Source organism: Naegleria gruberi (assembly GCF_000004985.1).
Source record: "Naegleria gruberi genomic scaffold NAEGRscaffold_11, whole genome shotgun sequence".
Lineage (NCBI taxonomy): Eukaryota > Heterolobosea > Eutetramitea > Acrasida > Naegleriidae > Naegleria > Naegleria gruberi.
In genome coordinates this window covers 302,953-320,415 of record NW_003163316.1, presented here as the reverse complement: position 1 = coordinate 320,415, position 17,463 = coordinate 302,953, and the positions used below count along the sequence as shown (strand labels likewise).

The window sequence follows — 17,463 nt, the reverse complement described above, 5'->3', positions numbered from 1 at the left end:
TATAATTGAAGGTTTTTTAATAAAACAATATTTATTCTCCATTCCAGAAACGAGCTCTCAAATCTTCACTGCAAGACATGATTGAGTGCATCACTGGAGAAGAGGCTATCCATCGAACAGGTTTAATATGTCCTGATAATTGGTGTGAAATACTGGACATTCTAGTATCCCAAATGATAATATCATTATGGAAAGAAGACATAACACCACTTTCGTTAAAATTGAAACTAGCTTGAACCCTATAGTTGACTTCTTGAGGTTTTGGTGGTTCGTATGACCTCACTTGTTTACCAGTAGAAAGATCCCATATCCTTACAATAGAATCAGATCCACCAGAGAGGAAATATTTAGAATTTTGAGAGAATTGTACAGAGAAAACTGAATTACCATGAGCTTTTGGAATTGTTGTAACACATCTGCCAGTTACACCATCCCAAATCTTGATAGCACCATCCTTTCCTGCACTGATAAACATTTTACCGTCTGGTGAATATCTAACCTGATTTAGTGATTTAAAGTGATTGTCGTATGTATTCGAAGATGTATAACATTTGTAATTATTTGTCAAATCATAAGTTCTAATGACTGTATCATCTGTTCCTACAAGTAAATAATTTCCAGATGGATGGATAGAAATAGTTCTAACATTATGAGACTCCTCAATAGTGTGAAAAGCTTTCTTTACAGTTGGCTTTGTAATGTCGAAAAATTTAATGGAATTATCCTTAGCAGCTGAAACAATAACTGGTAAATATGGGTGGAATTCAACATCATTAATTGGCATGATGTGATCATAAAAAGTTCTAATGACAGGTCGAGCATTTGAATAATCTTCAACTTCTGCCTTTGTTTGATGGTGATAGTTCATTTTAGAAACATCCAATAACTTGAGTGAACAGTCAGAAGATCCTGTGACAACATATCTTCCATCATTTGAAAACTTGGCACATCTAGCAGCTCCTTTGTGAGTTGTAATAAACTTGGTTGTAAAATTACAATGCTTGAGAGCCAAACCATCAGCAGATAATCCTTCCTTTTGTGCTTGTGAAGATGATGATGATGTTGTTGTTGGAACACTCTTGTGAATGTTTTCTCCGAGTGTAATGACATGATTTTGTTGTGAAGCAAAATCAGACTTTCTCTTCTTAGTATTCTTTTTGGATGATGGTTCTACAAAGATATCGTATTTCAATTCCTTTTCCTTTTCCATACCAAGAAGAAGTAATTCACTCAATCGTTGTGGTTCCTTTTCAAAGAGTTGATTGTCCTGTTCCAAGAAAAGAGCTTCAGAGACAGCATTTGCTGCTCCTTGGAATCCATCATGTTTTAATTGGCTAATTCCATCAATAATTAATATTAATCACACAAATACTATGAATACATACTTTACGACCATTTGATATAAAAACCTCTTGAACATTTTGGAACTAGGATTTTGGAAATCATCAACATCTTCCTGAAGTAATTGTTGAATATATTGTTGTTGTTGCTTCATAGAAGCTGAGGAAGATCCAGACTTGACATTTTGTTGATGATGTGGTTGATTAAAGAATGCATAGAACAAATCTCCACAAGCAATTGTATTTCCAGAATTATTCACGATCATTGTTGGATTCAAACCACCAGAAGCAGCAGAACCACCCGACTGTCCTCCTCCACTATTAGCAGTACCTGCCGATGACGAAGCACTCGTCGAAGATGTTTGTTGGTTGGATGAAGAGGTGGCAGAATTATTCATCATCAAATTTTTTTTAAAATTAAAAAATATTTAAAAAAAAGTCTTGTTTTTTTACAGAGTGTTTTATTGTACCTCACCATCATTGTAGCAACAGCATCAGACTGATTATTGAACACGAAGTCTTGTTTTTGTTGTGGATTTATTATTGAAGGCGGAAAATTGATCATCTAGTAAATAGAAGAGTGGAAAATGAGTGATTTCTTATGGATGACAAAGAGTAAGCAAAACAAGTATACATTTCCGTTGGATGTATTTCTTGTGAGTGGTGATCATCATAGATTGTCATCGGCAACAACTCCTATCAAGGAGTTTGATTCTGTTGATTTTTCATTGACAACACCAACTAGTGCTCTAAAACAACAATCATTTTCTGCTGTTGATTTTGTTAATGAGTATAGATCGAGAGTTGATTCATTGGATACACTACTGGAAGAGTTGCAGGAATTTAAAGATTATTTAAAGGAAGAAACAATATCTATTATTCACAAGGAATATTCTTCCTTTATTGAATTTTCTAGCAAGTTGAATACTATTACTGTGGATCAAGTGACTACATCAATGCCATCACTCATTCAACAAATGAAGGAGTTTGAAAGTTTTATTCATAATTTAATGAGTAAATGTGAAAAGGAATTACTTGTAAAGAGAAGAGCAACACAAAAGGAATATATTTCAAAGAAATTATTAGAAATTTATCAATTGGTGAAGTTTAATATATTTCTAAAGTTGAACAGCGAGAAGGAAAAAGTTGATTCCAACAGCACAGATTTCGGCTCCGAGGATTGCATATTCAGCAGTATTGCTGATCATCTTAAATTTTGTACAAACACTCTCAAGCAAATAGAAGGAACTCTTTTAGAATTATCGGAGGAGAATATTTCTACTCATACCAATATGGAAAAGCAACATATGGTTGTTTTATTCGAATTTTACGAAAAGGTAGATGCATTATTGAAAGATGCTGAGAATTTATATTTGGGTCAACTCTCTTCATCTTTCCTGTATTTCCTTAAATTAAATGGACAAACAGGAAAACAAGAAGAATTATATCATGTAGGATTGTTAAAGATATTGGACTGTATGGAATCTCTGTACTTGTTCGGAAATGTTGGTTTGATCGAGGACCGACTTGCTATTTCCATTGTAAATCCACTGTTGGACTCTATATTCACAAAAGAGTGCATTACCCAATGTAAAAACAATCCAGAAATCAATGTAAAAACATTACTATACGATACCATTAATACCAAGTTGGCACTAGTGATGGATCCTATTCTTGAAATTAATAATATTGGAGAGGGATCAAGCCCATTTACTACAACCATTATGGCTGATTACATGATATCACAGGATGACAATCATCTCCATACCTTTATTAAGCGTTACAACTTTATCAATAACAGTGTACTTCAGCCAGTAATTTCCAAGTTACATTCTGATCAATGCAAATTCCTATTCGAATACAGAAATACCAAAACATTTCACACCATGTTTTTAACACAGAAACAATTTACCGACGACTTTTGTAAACGATTTGTTTCAAGACATGAGATGGATCTTTTCACTTACACACTACATACTGTAATCAAAACCAAGTGGCAAACAAAGATTTACTTTGCACTTGTTAAACAGCAGGCGGTTAAGGAATTTGAGGCAGCCCTCTCTCAACAAGTTCAATCCAATCAACAAGAAGTCTCTCTGGAGAATGCATGTGATCTTAGGTTGAAGGGTGTTATGGACAAGATGATAGACTTGGTGAAGAATAGTCTTTTCAACCCTTCATCAACCTTTCTTCCTGAACTCACCCAAGATTTCTTAACTCTTTACATCCAGACAACTTCAAGATTCCAAAAATGGTTATTGGAGCAATATATCCCTCAACTTTTGACAGTCTGTAAAAATTTATCACAGGATGGAAGCGCCACACCAGGTTACTTATGTTCACTCATCTCAAAGCTAGTTGATTTGGAAACAACAATTACAAACATTGATGGATCCATTTTCCTTACAAAACAGGAGGAAGTTTTGAGACTTGTGAAACATTCATATCAAAGCAGAATTACATTACTCGACCATAAGAAGGAAGCTTCACCAGTTTTCTTAATTCTCATAGATAAGATCAAATCATTGTTGAGAGACAAGTGCATTGGTAGTCTTTCTAAGGCTAGCTATAATTGGACAAGTGCTAGTGCCAAAACAACAGTTTCATCATTTATTACTGAAGTATTCAAGCCTTTGGCTCAATTCAAAACAAATGAAGGAAAATCTATGAGAGAAGATCTTGTGAATGAAATATTGGAACAGGTTCTTTTTGATACATGTAGTAAATTCAAACAGGATTGTATTAAAATTGTTGAAGATTACAAAAAGACCCAACAATCTCTGGATAGACTTAGAAAGAATAAGGGTAGTACAAACAAGACCTCTTCTATTCAAGATCAAATTCTTCGTGATTGCATTAAATTAGAAGAAGTGGTGAAAGAACAAGTTACTGACATTCCTAATATGAGGTATTCAAAAGCACTGGAAGAGTTGAGATTATCACTTAGTGCTGATCAATAAATTATTCCAAACCAGTTTCTTTTGCTTCTTCATTTTCTTCAGTATCTTTAGATTTCTTCTTTTTGCTTGTATCCTTCTTTTTTGAAGAAGACTTGGTCTTTTTTTCAGATTCTTTCTTTTTTGACTTTTTCTTTTTAGTCTTTTGGTCAGATTCGTCTTCACTTTCTGCTTTCTTTTTTGATTTCTTTTTCTTTGGTTCCTCTTCATTATCCCTCTTCTTTGATTTCTTTTTCTTGGGTTCTCCAGCTTCTTCCTCGACAATTTGATCATCTTTCTTCTTTGATTTCTTCTTGGTCTTTTTTTCAGATGATTCGGTAGATTCCTTCTTTTTTGATTTCTTCTTCTTTGGTTCCTCATTTTCTTCATCTTGATCCTTTTTTCTTTTTGGGGCAGCCTTCTTTTTCTTTTTAGTAGGTTCCTCTTCTCCAGGTTGGAATGATGTAGCAATATAATCATTGACAGCCTTACTGACCTCGATGGAAACTTTTGATGGAGGTTTTTTGGTTGTTTGGTTGACCACCTTTGGAGTATCATCATCTTTTTTCTTAACTCTCTTTTTCCTTCTCTTCTTTTTAATAAGTGAACTTCCTGAAGGGTCATTCTCCCACTTATCCAAAAATTGAGTGATCTTTAGTTCATCTGTTACTACCAAGCTATTACTTTGACTTTTTAATTCGTCCACAAATTCAGATTTACATAACCCTAAACTTTTAGCAACAGATATTTGTCCTATAACTGTATGTTGATGAGTAATATTATCACTTGATCGTTCAATTCCTTTTACAATATCTTCTTTAACTGTTTGATAGTCAACAGCAACTTGTTTCAATTCTTCCATAGCCAATTTAGGTATGTGACTTGTGGTGGCAATTTTGGCAACTTCATCAGATACCAACTCTTCTTCCAAATTATCATTAGGATCTTTGAGAGAGCTCATTACTGGATCAACATAGGTCATTGCACAATATTCGAAAGCAGAAAGACTTCTCAGTCTGCTCAACACAATATAAGGCTCTGTCAAATCCTTCTCGATAAATTGTTCCATCATATTTACAAGTTCTTTAAAAGCATCAATTGATATTTTGATTTGTACTGGTTTTTGTTTGTGAGATGCTGATTGAATAGTTTTTGGTTGTGTACAATACAGGAAATATAATAAATAAATAACTCCAACTCTAATTCTAAAATTTAAAGGATAATAATCTGCATCTTGATCCGAAAGGTTGAGATCTTCAATTTCCTTCTGTGATAATTTTGTCTCTTGATTAAATATTAAATATCCTATACATGTTGTAAAAACTTCCTGTATATAAGTTTCATAATTTACTTCATCGGGTCTACCTTCATGAATGTAGGAAAACTTGAGAGACTTCCATAAAATTTTAAAATCCCTCAGTGATACTGTATTCAAATCAATGTATTTGTTCAATATAAGTCTGATGTCTCTCGAAAATGGTGGGACATTGTGTAAAACAACTTGTTTGTCCTGTTGTTGCGTTTGTTGTTCCACCACTATCGGATCAGCCATTTTTTATTTAATTTTTAAAAAATTCACTTGAGGATAGGAACAATTTTATTGAATTATACCTGGTTGTCTGTTTCCAAGTTATCTTCTTCACCTCCACTACCAGGATTTGAAAAGATTTGACCAAGAATTGTGGTTAAATGAGGTGTTTGTGGAACTTCATCATCCTCAATGGTAATTCTAGTTTTTGGTGCTGATTGAGAAGAAGCTGTTTCTTTTGCTCTGAATGATTTGGTTTTCACAAGAACAGTTTCTCTCTTTCGTGGCGAATCAGTACTGATGGAAAGTTTTGGTTTGGATGCAGCTTCCTTTGCAGAAGATGTAGAAGTCACGTTTGAAGTATTAATCGTGTCAGTAGTGGATGGAGAAGCTAATTGAGGTATGCGAGTTACTGGTGAGGTGATATTGATAGGATTACCACTTATTAGGATGGAATTCTTTCTTCTTGCTAAATCTATTTGATCGGATGAATTCTCTTCCTCAATATCAATAACAAAGGTTGAGGCAGGTTTTGGATTTTTGTAAAACTCGCTATTGGACTTTCTTATTTCATCTCCTTCAGAGTGAATACTATCGACAGAATAGGTACTTTTCAAGGTTGGTTGTTTTTGTTGAGATGGTGTTTGGATTGGTTGCTGTGATGGAATAGTTATAGGGGTCTTGATCGGTTGCAGTTCTATTGAAGTGTCATGGTTGTCTTTTGAAAGTGCTGCAAAGCCACCTCCCAACATGGAAGAAACATGTGAAAGACTGGTCTTGAGTAAATTTCTTGGATTTAATCTCTTTAGTTTCTTAATATCCTTATCGATAGTGTCTTCGTCAGATCTAGGGTTACAGAAGAAGAAAATATAGTGCAACAATTCTATTAGAGTTAGAAAAAGAATGTTCAAAAAATTGTACATACTGTCTACATTAGTTATTTCCTTTTCCTTTGCCTTGATCATTCTGGAAATTTCGAATGGTAAAGGAATTTCCTATTAAAATATTAAATATTTCAAAACTATTAAAAAAACATACATTAGTAGCACGAAATTCTCCAACATTGTTCAAATGTTCATTCTCCAATCTGATACAATTCCACTGGAATCTTCTCAAAATTTCTACTAGACCAAAACAAAAACCTATCCACTGATCTCCAAGATATTTGCTATAGAATTGTTTCAATAAAAGAACAACAATCCAAAAGAATCTGGCTAAAATATTTGTAACAATTGAAAAATAGTAGAAATATGGGCTGAAGAAAAGCTCCTTTCTCAAAAGCTTATGTTCAGAGTCCTTTTCGAATTGTAGTAAGGACCAATCCATTTTCAAATCCCAAATCAATTTGAAGAATGAGCTAATAAGATTAGCAACAATCCATGTAGTTCTCATATAATTCCAATCACTTCCAGGTAGTGTTGCTATTGTTCAATTAAAATGAATAAAAATGTTGAAAATTAAAAACGTACGTGCAACAATATTCTTATCTAAAAAGGCAATAATGGTAGCAATAATACTCGATAAATATTTGAATGCATTGGTAATGTGTGGGTGAGGTTTTTTGCTGTCTCTGTAACGTCTCAAACATTGCATTAAACGAATATAGTTTGGTAAAATGTTCAAAATTGGAATACCTAAAGATCTAGTATCTGAACAAAAACTATCAATCTTGTCAACAAAAAGTGATGGATAAACGCAATAAACGAATTGAATTTCAAAAAGAAAATCTGAAAGGGAAGTCAATTGATCCGCAAACCAAAAGTCTGCAAATTCTACTTTTCTGAATGGAGCCATTAACAACCTCAGTATAATTCTGAAAAGCCACAATCTACTATGGCCATAAAACCATTTGTATGGGAAGCAAATATAAATAAACAGGAAAATAAATAAAAATATTGGGTGAAGATAGGCATACTCATAAAAGGTGTTTGTAATAATGGAGTACATGTAAATTAGTAAGCTTCCCATGGTAATATTATACATAAACATAGTCATCTTTTAAAGTGGTGAGAATCAACGAAAGTAAAAACTTACTTCAATATATTGAGAAACACTCAAGTGATCTCTTGGGTCGAATCTAAAAATGAAAACATAATTAATACGGGCTTTTTGCCAAATTTGAAGGTTCACACCAACCAATACTGCTAAAATGATAGGCACTAGAGTTAATCTATACACATACATGGTGGCATCAGAAAAAGAGGGAGGATCATTTCTAGGATATAAAAACACATAGGTCAAAACAAATGCTATTGATAAAACAATACCAGCTCCAACAGAAATACCTGAACGAAATGGTGATGTTTGCTTTTCTAAAGTTTGAGGAAGTCTTAAAAAGTCTTTAGCTTTCTTTCTATCTCCTTTAAACATATATACAGAACACTTATACTCGATTTGTGACATCATATAATCCAAAACTTTGGATGAGTAGAAATATGAATCTCTAACTCTCTTCATCAATTTAGTCTTAGTCTTACTTTTAGTGTACTTGTCCAACTAGTTTTATGTCAAGAATTGAAACAATTGAAACAAAGCTTACCTTTTTCAAAATGTTGGAAAAGCCTTGAAAATTAAGAGTTCTAAAATTCATTAATAAAAGAAGGGCTCTATAATGCTCTTGGAATGCACTTCTTACTTTTTGTTTGTCATTTTTGGATAATGGTTCTGTTAAACCCACACTCAATTGCATCATTAATTCGGCATGTCTAACACAAAATTTTCTTTCAGTTTGAAGATAAAATTTGTTTACCTTATCTAATTCCTTTTCAAGTTTGTTGAAAAATTGGCAAGTTTCTTTTGGCACAATTTGTAAATACATTCCTCCCAATCCGTGCTCCTCCAAATAATTAATAAAATTATTTTCTGACTTTTCCTCTACATTGGAACCAGTAGCAGCATAAAACATTTCATCGGCAAATGATGTTAATTCCTTGTCCAAGTAATCGGTGGGTACACCAATTTCACTCGGAGGTACTTCGTTTAAAATCATTTGCAAGTCAATATGATATCTCTCCTCCAATTTAGTTTGAATTCTTTTAATTAATTTTTTAGATCCCTTGTAGTCCATATAGGACAATCTCCACTCGGGACATTGTTCATCACGTAACCTTTTGCCAAACTTCATTGCTAATAAAATTCTGCAATTAATTTACTTGATGATGACGAAGTTTTGGTGATGAGGTATTTTTAATAGATTTTTTTGAATTTTTTAAAATAGAGGCGGTGCGTCGTTGGTTTGTTATTAATTTGGTGGTGGAAAACGCCAGTTCGCTTAAGTTTTTATTTAACAAGTTACAAGGTAACATTTTCAATACAAGTTTGATCGAGAATGGCTTTAGCAACATTGGCTCTTTCAGATTCTGGGATTGGATTAAATTTCAATACTAGAGTTTTAAGTGTAGAATTCTTGTTGGAGAAGTTATTGAGGAAATCCAATGCTCCATCTTTGGTAATTTCATTCTCAGAGACATCCAAAGTTTCTAAACAGGAATTACCCTGAAGTGCAAGTCCAATCTTGTTGAAAACATTATCATTCATTTTGACTTTTCTCAAATCGAGAAGTTTGACTTGTGATTTAGCCAAGAAGGCTTCCACACCTTTTAGACCTTCCCTAGGCTCATTTTCAGATAAAATCAACTCTTGAACACCTTGATTATAAGAAGCTGATGAAAGAATATCCAAATATGCTGCAGATTTGAGGGAGCATCTTGAAAAATTGAGGTGCTTAATTTGACACTTTCTAATAGACTCTCCCCAGTTTTCATGAATGGATCCATTCTTAGTAATGTTATTTCCTGAAATATTGAGATATTCAAGCGTCTTGTTGTTTATCAAACACTCTGAAATCATCTCACCAAATCCATAGTCTAATTGATTGTCATCAAGAATTAATTTCTTAATACCAGTATTTGGTTGAGTTAAGAATAAACAAGCTTCCTTAGCAGTTGGTTTGTCTGCCCCTTTACCAATTTGATTGTTTCCTAGATCGAGGCTTTCAATTATAAAATTTGTTCTACAGGCTCTTCCAATTTTCAAGAAGGCATCTGTTCCAATCTTAGTATCTCTTAGCGTGAGAGATTTAATATTATGATTAACCTCTAAAAGTCCTGCTACTTTGACTCCTCCCTTTGGTCCAATATTGATACCACTCAAATCCAAAATTTGCAATCTCTTGTTATTTTCCAAAGACTTTAATAAGGTTTCGAGACCTTTTTGATCAATACTGGCATTGTTGGAAAGATTCAATTCAACAATAGATAAATTGCCTTCCAAAAACTTTCCAAAATCTAACATGTGTTGCCCATTGAAATCATTTCTTCCAATATCTAGGACAGTAAGATTCTTTTTCCACTTGAGGGTTTCAAATAATGATTGTAAACCCTTATTTCCAATACGGCAATCATTTAAACTAAGAGATCTAATATCGGAAGCAACTGTTAAAGATTGTGAGAGATCAACAGTTCCATCATCCCCAATTGGGGATCCAGAAAGGTTAAAACTCTTGAGTTTCTTTAATTGTCTCAACAAGTCTAAAACACATGAAAGACCATTCTTAATATTGTTTCCTTCCATATTGATTGTTTCAATATCAACATTCTCTTTCCATGGGAAACTCTTTTCTGGCTTGTATTCTAAAGCCTTTAGGAATGACTTTGTAAAAATGGTGACATTACTATCAGTAATACTTGACTTGGAGAGATCAACATCTTTGTAAACCTGTTCTTGATCTATTATTTTGTCAATGGCATGGCAGAATTTTCTGACAGGAACTTCCTTTCCCAAAGCACAACATTCCATATAATATCCCTTGAGATACTCTAATCTACTTCCAAATCTACCTAGGAAAACCCTTTGTACAGGATCTAAATACATCTTAGAATCATTCAACAAGAATGGCTTAGAATTGTTTGGCTTCTTTTGATCGCTCTTATAACTCTCTGGCAAGAGTGCATAATATTCATCAATCAATGAAAGAATCATTTGTTGTTTGAGTGGTGTTGTTACAATTGAAATAGTGTGGCTTTCTTCTTTTTCTTCAAAAGATACATCAACTCCATCATCAGTTATTTGCCAGGAAGAGATAATTTCGAATGGGACTGAGTGTACAAGCTTTAAATTTTGTGAATTGAAGAAAAAGACTCCATCCTCAGACACTCCAAGAAGTAATTCTGTACTTCCATCATCCTTAACTTCAAAGAAGGACATTCCGAAATAAGGTATTGTTGAGGCTGTGTCAATATATTTTCTCATGGCTTCTCTCTTTGTGAGACCGTCATGTAATGTGTGCAAGTTGAATAAACGTTCTTGCCAGTAAGCATAATCATGCCTTGAGACTGTTCTAGGGAGAAAAACGTTCAATCCCACCTTACTATACTAAAATTAGAAGATCCAATTAAATAAAAAGGTACTTACTTCAAGTAACCAACTCGGTGCTTACTAGCATTATGATTACCGAATAGTATTTGTACAGTGAGTGATGCAAGAAGTACTGCAAGTTTTTCAGGGCATGGATATACTTCATTTACAATATTAGATTGAATTTGCTTGAAGAATAACTCCTCAGCAATAGGATCTGAGAATGCTTTAGGTCTTTTGATATGTTTAACCTGAAATTTAAGCTCTGATAATTCAGTTACTCCTTCAGCCTCCACAGTCTTTTCAAAGTCCAAGAAACGATCTAATGTTGTGTTAGTACAGTCTTTAGATCCATCAAATCAAACACTTACCAAGAGGTGCGTTAAGATCATCAAAGATTTGTTCGCAAATTCCAAAATACTTCGTTTCAGTAATATTTAACTTTTCGCAAAGTTTGTCAAATAATTGTTGTACAGTTTCATCAGGGTTGATGGCAATCTTTTTTACAGACTCTCCTCCAAGAACCTTGATGGTGAGTAATATAGGTTTTGAGGACATTTTTTCTTGTATTATTTATATAATTAATAACAACTGTAATCGGGATTATTACAGCTTCGCCTTAATAAATTTAAATACACCCTATGCTTCTCCCTTGTGAAAATTTTCTGCAGAATCCATAAAAGCAAGCAATTCTTCGGCTTCTGGATCATCTTGCATCTTCTTTAAAACTAACTTTTGAATGGTTTGATCGGTCTCAATCTTTTTACTCTTCATTTCTTTGAAAAGTTGCAAGCACAAATGATACTCATTTTCATGTAGCAGTAGTTTTATCATGCAACCATAATGTCTAATGTCGGGTATAATATGGTATTCTCTTTCCATAGATCTAAACATTTGGAAACCTTCAACTAAAAGTCCTCCAACACTACATGCATCCAAGAGACAAACAAATGTTTGATTGTCTGGTGCAACTTTGAGCTCTTGCATTTCTTGGAAGAGCTCAAGGGATCTCTGAGGTTGATTATTTGTTCCATAGCCATGAATAATGGCATTCCAAGCTGCAAGATCCTTCTTCTCCAGATTGTAAAATATTTCAGAAGCTTCATCAAGCATACCAAATCCACAATACATGTGTATGAGTGAGGTGTTGATGTAAATATTAGACAATCCCTTCTCCTTTACAGTTTTGTGAAGTTGCTTTCCGATATCTATTTGTTTCATCTCTCCACACATTGATATGAGAGTAGAGTAAATAAAACCATCTGGTTTGAGGTTTAGAGATTCCATCTTTTTAACAGTATCCAAGGCAAGGCTTACATATTTCATCTTGGCCAATGCTTTGATATAATAATGGTAATGAATAATATCTGGCTTAATGTGATACTTTTCCAATTTGGAAAATATATCAATAACTGACTTGTACATTTCACTATTGGTACAAGCAAGAAGTAAGCGTCCAATAACATATTTTGATGGAGTAGCTCCAAATTCATCCGATCTATTCAATAAATTCAAAGCTCTCTGAGTATTGAAGATTGAAGATTCATCACTAAATTGAAAAAGAATAGTATTCCATTTGAATGCATTCATACTATTCTTCTCTCCTAATGGGAGAGACATGATATAATCATATATATCATCGAGAATTTTGTCCCTCTCAGGATACTTTCTGTCTTTACCGACACTTAACATGGCAGCAATAATCTTCTCATCAATTCCACATTTCTGTTTAATATGATAATAGACAGCCAAGATCTCTTCAAAGGATAAACTTTCGGAAAGTATCAAACGCTCTGCATCTCTACGTTTTGGTGATGATGATTCATAGAATAATTTCAGAGCGTCTGTTATTTTGCTAGATGCGATCAAGGCCTCCACACTTGTCTTCTTCTTTGCCAAATATCGTTTCATACTATTGGCATCATTGGTCAAATTATGAATTACAGAGGTATGATAATTATATTGTTGTTGTTGGCCATAGGTCGTATTTAATTTAAATTCAAATGTATGATAATTTTGATTTATTCCTATTATTGTTTTGGAGGATGATAATGGTGTTGATGATGATCGGAAAAACCTTGTTGTCTTGAGGATTGAAATTAATCCAACTAATCGTCTTCCCGAATAGGTTGATGATGATGTGATATTGTTCATTTTTCTTTAAATAATTTTAATAATAATATTGTCTTAAATCTTCATTGTAATTGTAATTAATCATCTACAGTTTTATTCTATGTATTCTACTTTCGTATTGCGAAATTGGATTCTCTGATTTTCTCATTTCTCAAATGAACAATTTTTCACTCTTGTTCAAAATTCTATTTTCTTCTCATTCTCTCTGGGAATGTGAAGAATAATTCAATTCTGAACTGAGTCTTTAGGTGTTGCCATCTATTATTATTCTAGAAGCAATAAGATCAAAAAAATGATTGCAAACAATAACCCTACCACTGCTTCCCACAGTGAAATTAACAATAGCACCTCTATTACAATAGCAACAACATGTGGTGAAGGTGATAATAGACCTAAATTTTCCTTCCGAATTGAAACTGTCAAAATTAAAGAAGAAAACAATGAACAATCTCTAGAAATAGTGAATGGTAATTGGGATAGATATTCAGGAGTGAATGTTACACTTGATGCGGTAATTGATAATTTTGAAGAGTTGATGAAAAATTCAATTCAATATTGGATTCATAAGAAGAGAAGAGGTGTTTGGGTTTATGTTCATACAGATTATTCCGAATATATTCCAATATTATTGAAAAAATTCGAATTTAAACTTCATCACACTGATGGAGACTTGCTCATGTTGACAAGATGGTTGCCTGATGTATACAACCCAGTTGACACAAACAAAATTCCAAGATATTGTCAACACTATGTTGGTGCAGGTATGTTTTCATTTCTTCATATATTCATTATTTAAATCATTTATTATTGAAATTTTAATGTTGAAAATAATCTCAGGAGGTATTGTTATTGACTTTGCCAAAAATCAAATTTTGCTCTGTTGTGAAAGACACCAAATGAGAAAGCCAAAAGGAGCTACAGATGATTATCATTGGAAAGTACCAGGTGGAAGTGTTGATAATCCAGATGAACATATCGGAGATGGTGCTATCAGAGAAGTTTTTGAAGAAACTGGAGTAAAGGCTGAGTTTGTTGGCATATTTGGTTTCCGTCACATGTTTGGCTTTAGATTTGGAAAATCTGATTTTTACTTTTTGTGTTTATTGAAAGCCAAGAGTAGAAAGATTACAATGGATGAGAGAGAGCTCAGTAGGTGCAAATGGGTTAACTTGGAGGACTATTACAAGTTGGCTCCACTCAACTATGTACAATCAGTAATCAGAGATTCTGTGAGAGAATACTTTAGAAGAAGTGAAGAAGAACGAAAGGCCTTATTGTGGAGTAATTTTGATGTTGGATATAACACTAAAAATTCTGCAGTCCTCTACCATAGTGTTGATCTACCTTTGATTTCTAAGGAAAATCAATATGCCTCCTACACTGAAGATAAGAATTACAAATACATGTACTCATACTTGGCAGAACAACAAGATGAATAATTTATTTTCCTAGGAAACTTGATGTTTTTCTTCTAGAGCACTGTTAATTATTTACAGATCTATTTGTTGTCTACATGTTATCGAATAATACAGTATTTCCACAAATATAATTTACTTGTTATTATTGACTTTTCCATTATCCACAATATCACTAAAAACTGCAATCGGATTCGAATGAATATGTACATCAAGAATTTTAATTTCCTGAACAGGTTTATATTTACCATCCACAGGAATAGCTTCCATCTTATCCAAAACTTTTAGTCCATCAATAATCTTCCCAAAAACTGTACACTGATTGTTGAGTTGTGGTTGTGGTTCGTATGTAAAATAAAATTGACTAGAATTTGTATTAGGCTTTGATCGGTTGGCCATTCCTACAAATCCTCTATCTCCATGTATTAATTCTTCACTAAATTCATCTTCAAAGAATTTGCCATAAATTGATTTTCCTCCCTTTCCTGTTCCTTCTGGATCACCTCCTTGAATAATAAATTTCGGAACATTACGATGAAAAATTGAATTATTATAATATCCAGAAGCACACAATGCTAAAAAGTTTTTACAAGTTTTTGGGCACTGCTCACAGAATAATTCAATTTTAATATTTCCGAGATTGGTTTGCAGTGTAACAGACATTTTTTTTAAGTTTGATTGTTTTCTTGTAACAACTTCAATTATTATTACTAAAACGAACATTCAAAATTGAATTGAAAAAAAATGGCTAACAACAAGAAAGGTGGACTATTGGATAAAATTAAAAAGGTGGAAAAACAAAAGAAGATGCAAACTAATCCGATTGCAGCAAATGCAACCGATAAAAAGAAGAAGGAAAAATTGAAGGAGACTATAAATACTCAAAAAACAAATAATAACAATTCAAAGAAAGTATCGGAAAAACAAGAAAAGAAAGTAGAAAAGAAATCGGAAAATGTAGAAAAGAAAAAGGTGGAGAAAATTGATGATATTTTTGAAAATGTAAAGACTGAAATTAAGGAGAATAGAAAAATTGAAAAATTGAAAAAGAAAGAAGAGGCCAAACAAGCTGCTGCTTCATCTAGTACTTCAGCAGATGACCTTTTCGAAAGTAATGAAGATTTTGCAAGTCAAAATAAGAGACAAGGAAAAAAGACAATTGATGGTTTGATTGTTTATCAAGCTGATGAGCTTAAAATTGGAAGAGGAGGAAATACTGACCTGTGTCCATTCGAGTAAGTGTTTTTTTTCAATTATATTTTTATTCAAAATTTTGAATTAGTTGTGACTGTTGTTTCTAAACTCTGTGTATATTACAAATAAATTATTGTTGCATTGAAAGATAATTTTCACTCTCTGATTGTTTGTATTCTTCAATTAGACTTGAAACAACTTCTTTAGAATCCTCAAACTCATCATTACTATCAAATGCTTCCATATATTTTTGTGTGAAAGCCTTACTCTTATATTGTACCAAAAAGTTTTTGAGAATTGTTTGACATAAGCTGCCCAATGATGTGTGATTTGCCATCATCAAACCACTGACACGATTTTGTGTTTGTACATATGGAGATCTCTTACTGAGTACAACTTGTATCGAAGAAGGACCCCATGGAATAAAGTTTGCCAAATTTTTCTTACGAATTAAACTAAGTGATTTGTGTACTTGAGTTGGGTCAACTTCACCCTGTATAATATTGAGTATGGAGACATAACATCCTTTCTTAATATTCGAGCTCACCATAATATTTTTTGGATTCAATAATCTTCTCATCACATCCAAAACACTGGTTTTTTGAATTTTAGCTTGATTATCTACAACACTGAGTGGAGTGTAACTTGTCATTAAAAAGTGGCATCTTGGTGTTGGCACAAGAGAAGCAATCAGACCCACTAAATCATTATTCATATATCCAGGATACCTCAAAGTTGTAGTTGTAGCAGCCATAATTGTGGAAACCAAACTATTGATATTATCAACACTAGGATTTGGAATTTTAAGTCTTTCGGTAGCAATTTGGTTGAGGGCAGTATTGTCCAGCACAACAACAGAGTCTGCATTGAGAATTAATCTTTTAAGGGCCAACATTGAATTGTAAGATTGAACAACAACGTCACTCGCAGCCTCATATGATGGAAATACGGAATAGGTTTGAATTAATTTCTTTGGATATCTATCGTTCAGTTTCTCCAACAAGTAAGATCCTAAACCACTACCTGTACCACCAGCAATACTGTGAAGAAGAACAAAACCTTCCATAGAATCACTATTATCTGCTTCTCTATCTATTATATCCATTAATTCTTCATGATATTTTTCAGCTGATTGAAATCCATTAGCCCAATTGTTTCCAGCACCTGAACCATCACCTGGCATGTAAATATTTTCTGGATTGAATAAATTTCTATGACTCTTTTTAATACCCTCAATAACACGAGGTTCCAAATCAACAATAACTGAACGTGGAATATAATGTTCATCATCAGCCTGATAGAAAAAAACATCCTTTCGATCTCCAGCTCCTTGTACTGCAAAATCTTCCAAAACACCTTCACTTCCGATACCATGTTCCAAACACAATCGCTTCCTACAAAATTATGTTACTTTATTTTTTGTTATCACATTTTCACTTACCAAAATTCTGTTCCAATCTGATTGCCGCATTGGCCAGCTTGAAGTGTTATTATTTCTCTTGGCATTTTTTTGTGTAGTGTATTATTTTTAAATCTAATTGGGCGGGAAAGTGCATTGTTTT

General features: G+C 33.2%; 9 protein-coding genes across 9 annotated transcripts; 3 read left to right on the top strand and 6 right to left on the bottom strand.

Annotated features, from left to right (window-relative positions):
* Positions 1 to 18: 18 nt before the first annotated feature.
* Positions 19 to 1,740, bottom strand: NAEGRDRAFT_77293 (WD40 repeat domain-containing protein). The gene is made up of 2 exons (XM_002679931.1): positions 1,386 to 1,740; positions 19 to 1,334 (listed from the first exon to the last, which is right to left on the bottom strand). Exons 1-2 carry the CDS (start codon positions 1,736 to 1,738, stop codon positions 32 to 34), a joined length of 1,656 nt encoding a protein of 551 aa, XP_002679977.1. The 5' UTR covers positions 1,739 to 1,740; the 3' UTR covers positions 19 to 31.
* A 187-nt stretch (positions 1,741 to 1,927) lies between these two features.
* NAEGRDRAFT_64751 (uncharacterized protein) lies at positions 1,928 to 4,128 on the top strand (the record flags this gene model as incomplete). The annotated part of the gene is made up of 2 exons (XM_002680051.1): positions 1,928 to 3,879; positions 4,098 to 4,128. The coding sequence occupies 2 exons, from the start codon at positions 1,928 to 1,930 to the stop codon at positions 4,126 to 4,128; spliced, it is 1,983 nt and encodes a 660-aa protein (XP_002680097.1).
* Positions 4,129 to 4,301: 173 nt separating this feature from the next.
* Positions 4,302 to 8,928, bottom strand: NAEGRDRAFT_47257 (uncharacterized protein; the record flags this gene model as incomplete). The annotated part of the gene is made up of 3 exons (XM_002679930.1): positions 4,302 to 5,603; positions 5,888 to 6,799; positions 8,344 to 8,928. The coding sequence occupies 3 exons, from the start codon at positions 8,926 to 8,928 to the stop codon at positions 4,302 to 4,304; spliced, it is 2,799 nt and encodes a 932-aa protein (XP_002679976.1).
* Positions 8,929 to 9,095: 167 nt separating this feature from the next.
* Positions 9,096 to 11,717, bottom strand: NAEGRDRAFT_64748 (uncharacterized protein; the record flags this gene model as incomplete). Its single annotated transcript, XM_002679929.1, has 3 exons — positions 9,096 to 11,172; positions 11,217 to 11,481; positions 11,531 to 11,717. 3 exons carry the CDS (start codon positions 11,715 to 11,717, stop codon positions 9,096 to 9,098), a joined length of 2,529 nt encoding a protein of 842 aa, XP_002679975.1.
* Positions 11,718 to 11,921: 204 nt separating this feature from the next.
* On the bottom strand, positions 11,922 to 12,527 carry NAEGRDRAFT_1946 (uncharacterized protein; the record flags this gene model as incomplete). Its single annotated transcript, XM_002679928.1, has 1 exon — positions 11,922 to 12,527. A coding segment is annotated over one exon (606 nt), but the record flags the coding sequence as incomplete, so codon positions are not given.
* Positions 12,528 to 13,584: 1,057 nt separating this feature from the next.
* On the top strand, positions 13,585 to 14,731 carry NAEGRDRAFT_64746 (uncharacterized protein; the record flags this gene model as incomplete). Its single annotated transcript, XM_002680050.1, has 2 exons — positions 13,585 to 14,053; positions 14,133 to 14,731. The coding sequence occupies 2 exons, from the start codon at positions 13,585 to 13,587 to the stop codon at positions 14,729 to 14,731; spliced, it is 1,068 nt and encodes a 355-aa protein (XP_002680096.1).
* A 111-nt stretch (positions 14,732 to 14,842) lies between these two features.
* On the bottom strand, positions 14,843 to 15,370 carry NAEGRDRAFT_44393 (uncharacterized protein; the record flags this gene model as incomplete). Its single annotated transcript, XM_002679927.1, has 1 exon — positions 14,843 to 15,370. One exon carries the CDS (start codon positions 15,368 to 15,370, stop codon positions 14,843 to 14,845), a length of 528 nt encoding a protein of 175 aa, XP_002679973.1.
* Positions 15,371 to 15,451: 81 nt separating this feature from the next.
* On the top strand, positions 15,452 to 15,946 carry NAEGRDRAFT_47253 (uncharacterized protein; the record flags this gene model as incomplete). The annotated part of the gene is made up of 1 exon (XM_002680049.1): positions 15,452 to 15,946. The coding sequence occupies one exon, from the start codon at positions 15,452 to 15,454 to the stop codon at positions 15,944 to 15,946; it is 495 nt and encodes a 164-aa protein (XP_002680095.1).
* An 11-nt stretch (positions 15,947 to 15,957) lies between these two features.
* NAEGRDRAFT_56069 (gamma-tubulin) lies at positions 15,958 to 17,415 on the bottom strand. Its single transcript, XM_002679926.1, has 2 exons — positions 17,343 to 17,415; positions 15,958 to 17,295 (listed from the first exon to the last, which is right to left on the bottom strand). The coding sequence occupies exons 1-2, from the start codon at positions 17,405 to 17,407 to the stop codon at positions 16,032 to 16,034; spliced, it is 1,329 nt and encodes a 442-aa protein (XP_002679972.1). The 5' UTR covers positions 17,408 to 17,415; the 3' UTR covers positions 15,958 to 16,031.
* Between the last annotated feature and the right edge of the window lie 48 nt (positions 17,416 to 17,463).

What these genes read in the sequence shown, in the direction of transcription:
- NAEGRDRAFT_56069 (XM_002679926.1), bottom strand. Translation starts at nt 17,407, where the DNA reads ATGCCAAGAGAAATAATAACACTTCAAGCTGGCCAATGCGGCAATCAG. An exon ending in CAGATTGGAACAGAATTTTG is followed by an intron (nt 17,296 to 17,342) that starts GTAAGTGAAAAT and finishes ATAATTTTGTAG; the next exon opens with GAAGCGATTGTGTTTGGAAC.
- NAEGRDRAFT_77293 (XM_002679931.1), bottom strand. Translation starts at nt 1,738, where the DNA reads ATGAATAATTCTGCCACCTCTTCATCCAACCAACAAACATCTTCGACG. An exon ending in TTATATCAAATGGTCGTAAA is followed by an intron (nt 1,335 to 1,385) that starts GTATGTATTCAT and finishes TGATGGAATTAG; the next exon opens with CCAATTAAAACATGATGGAT.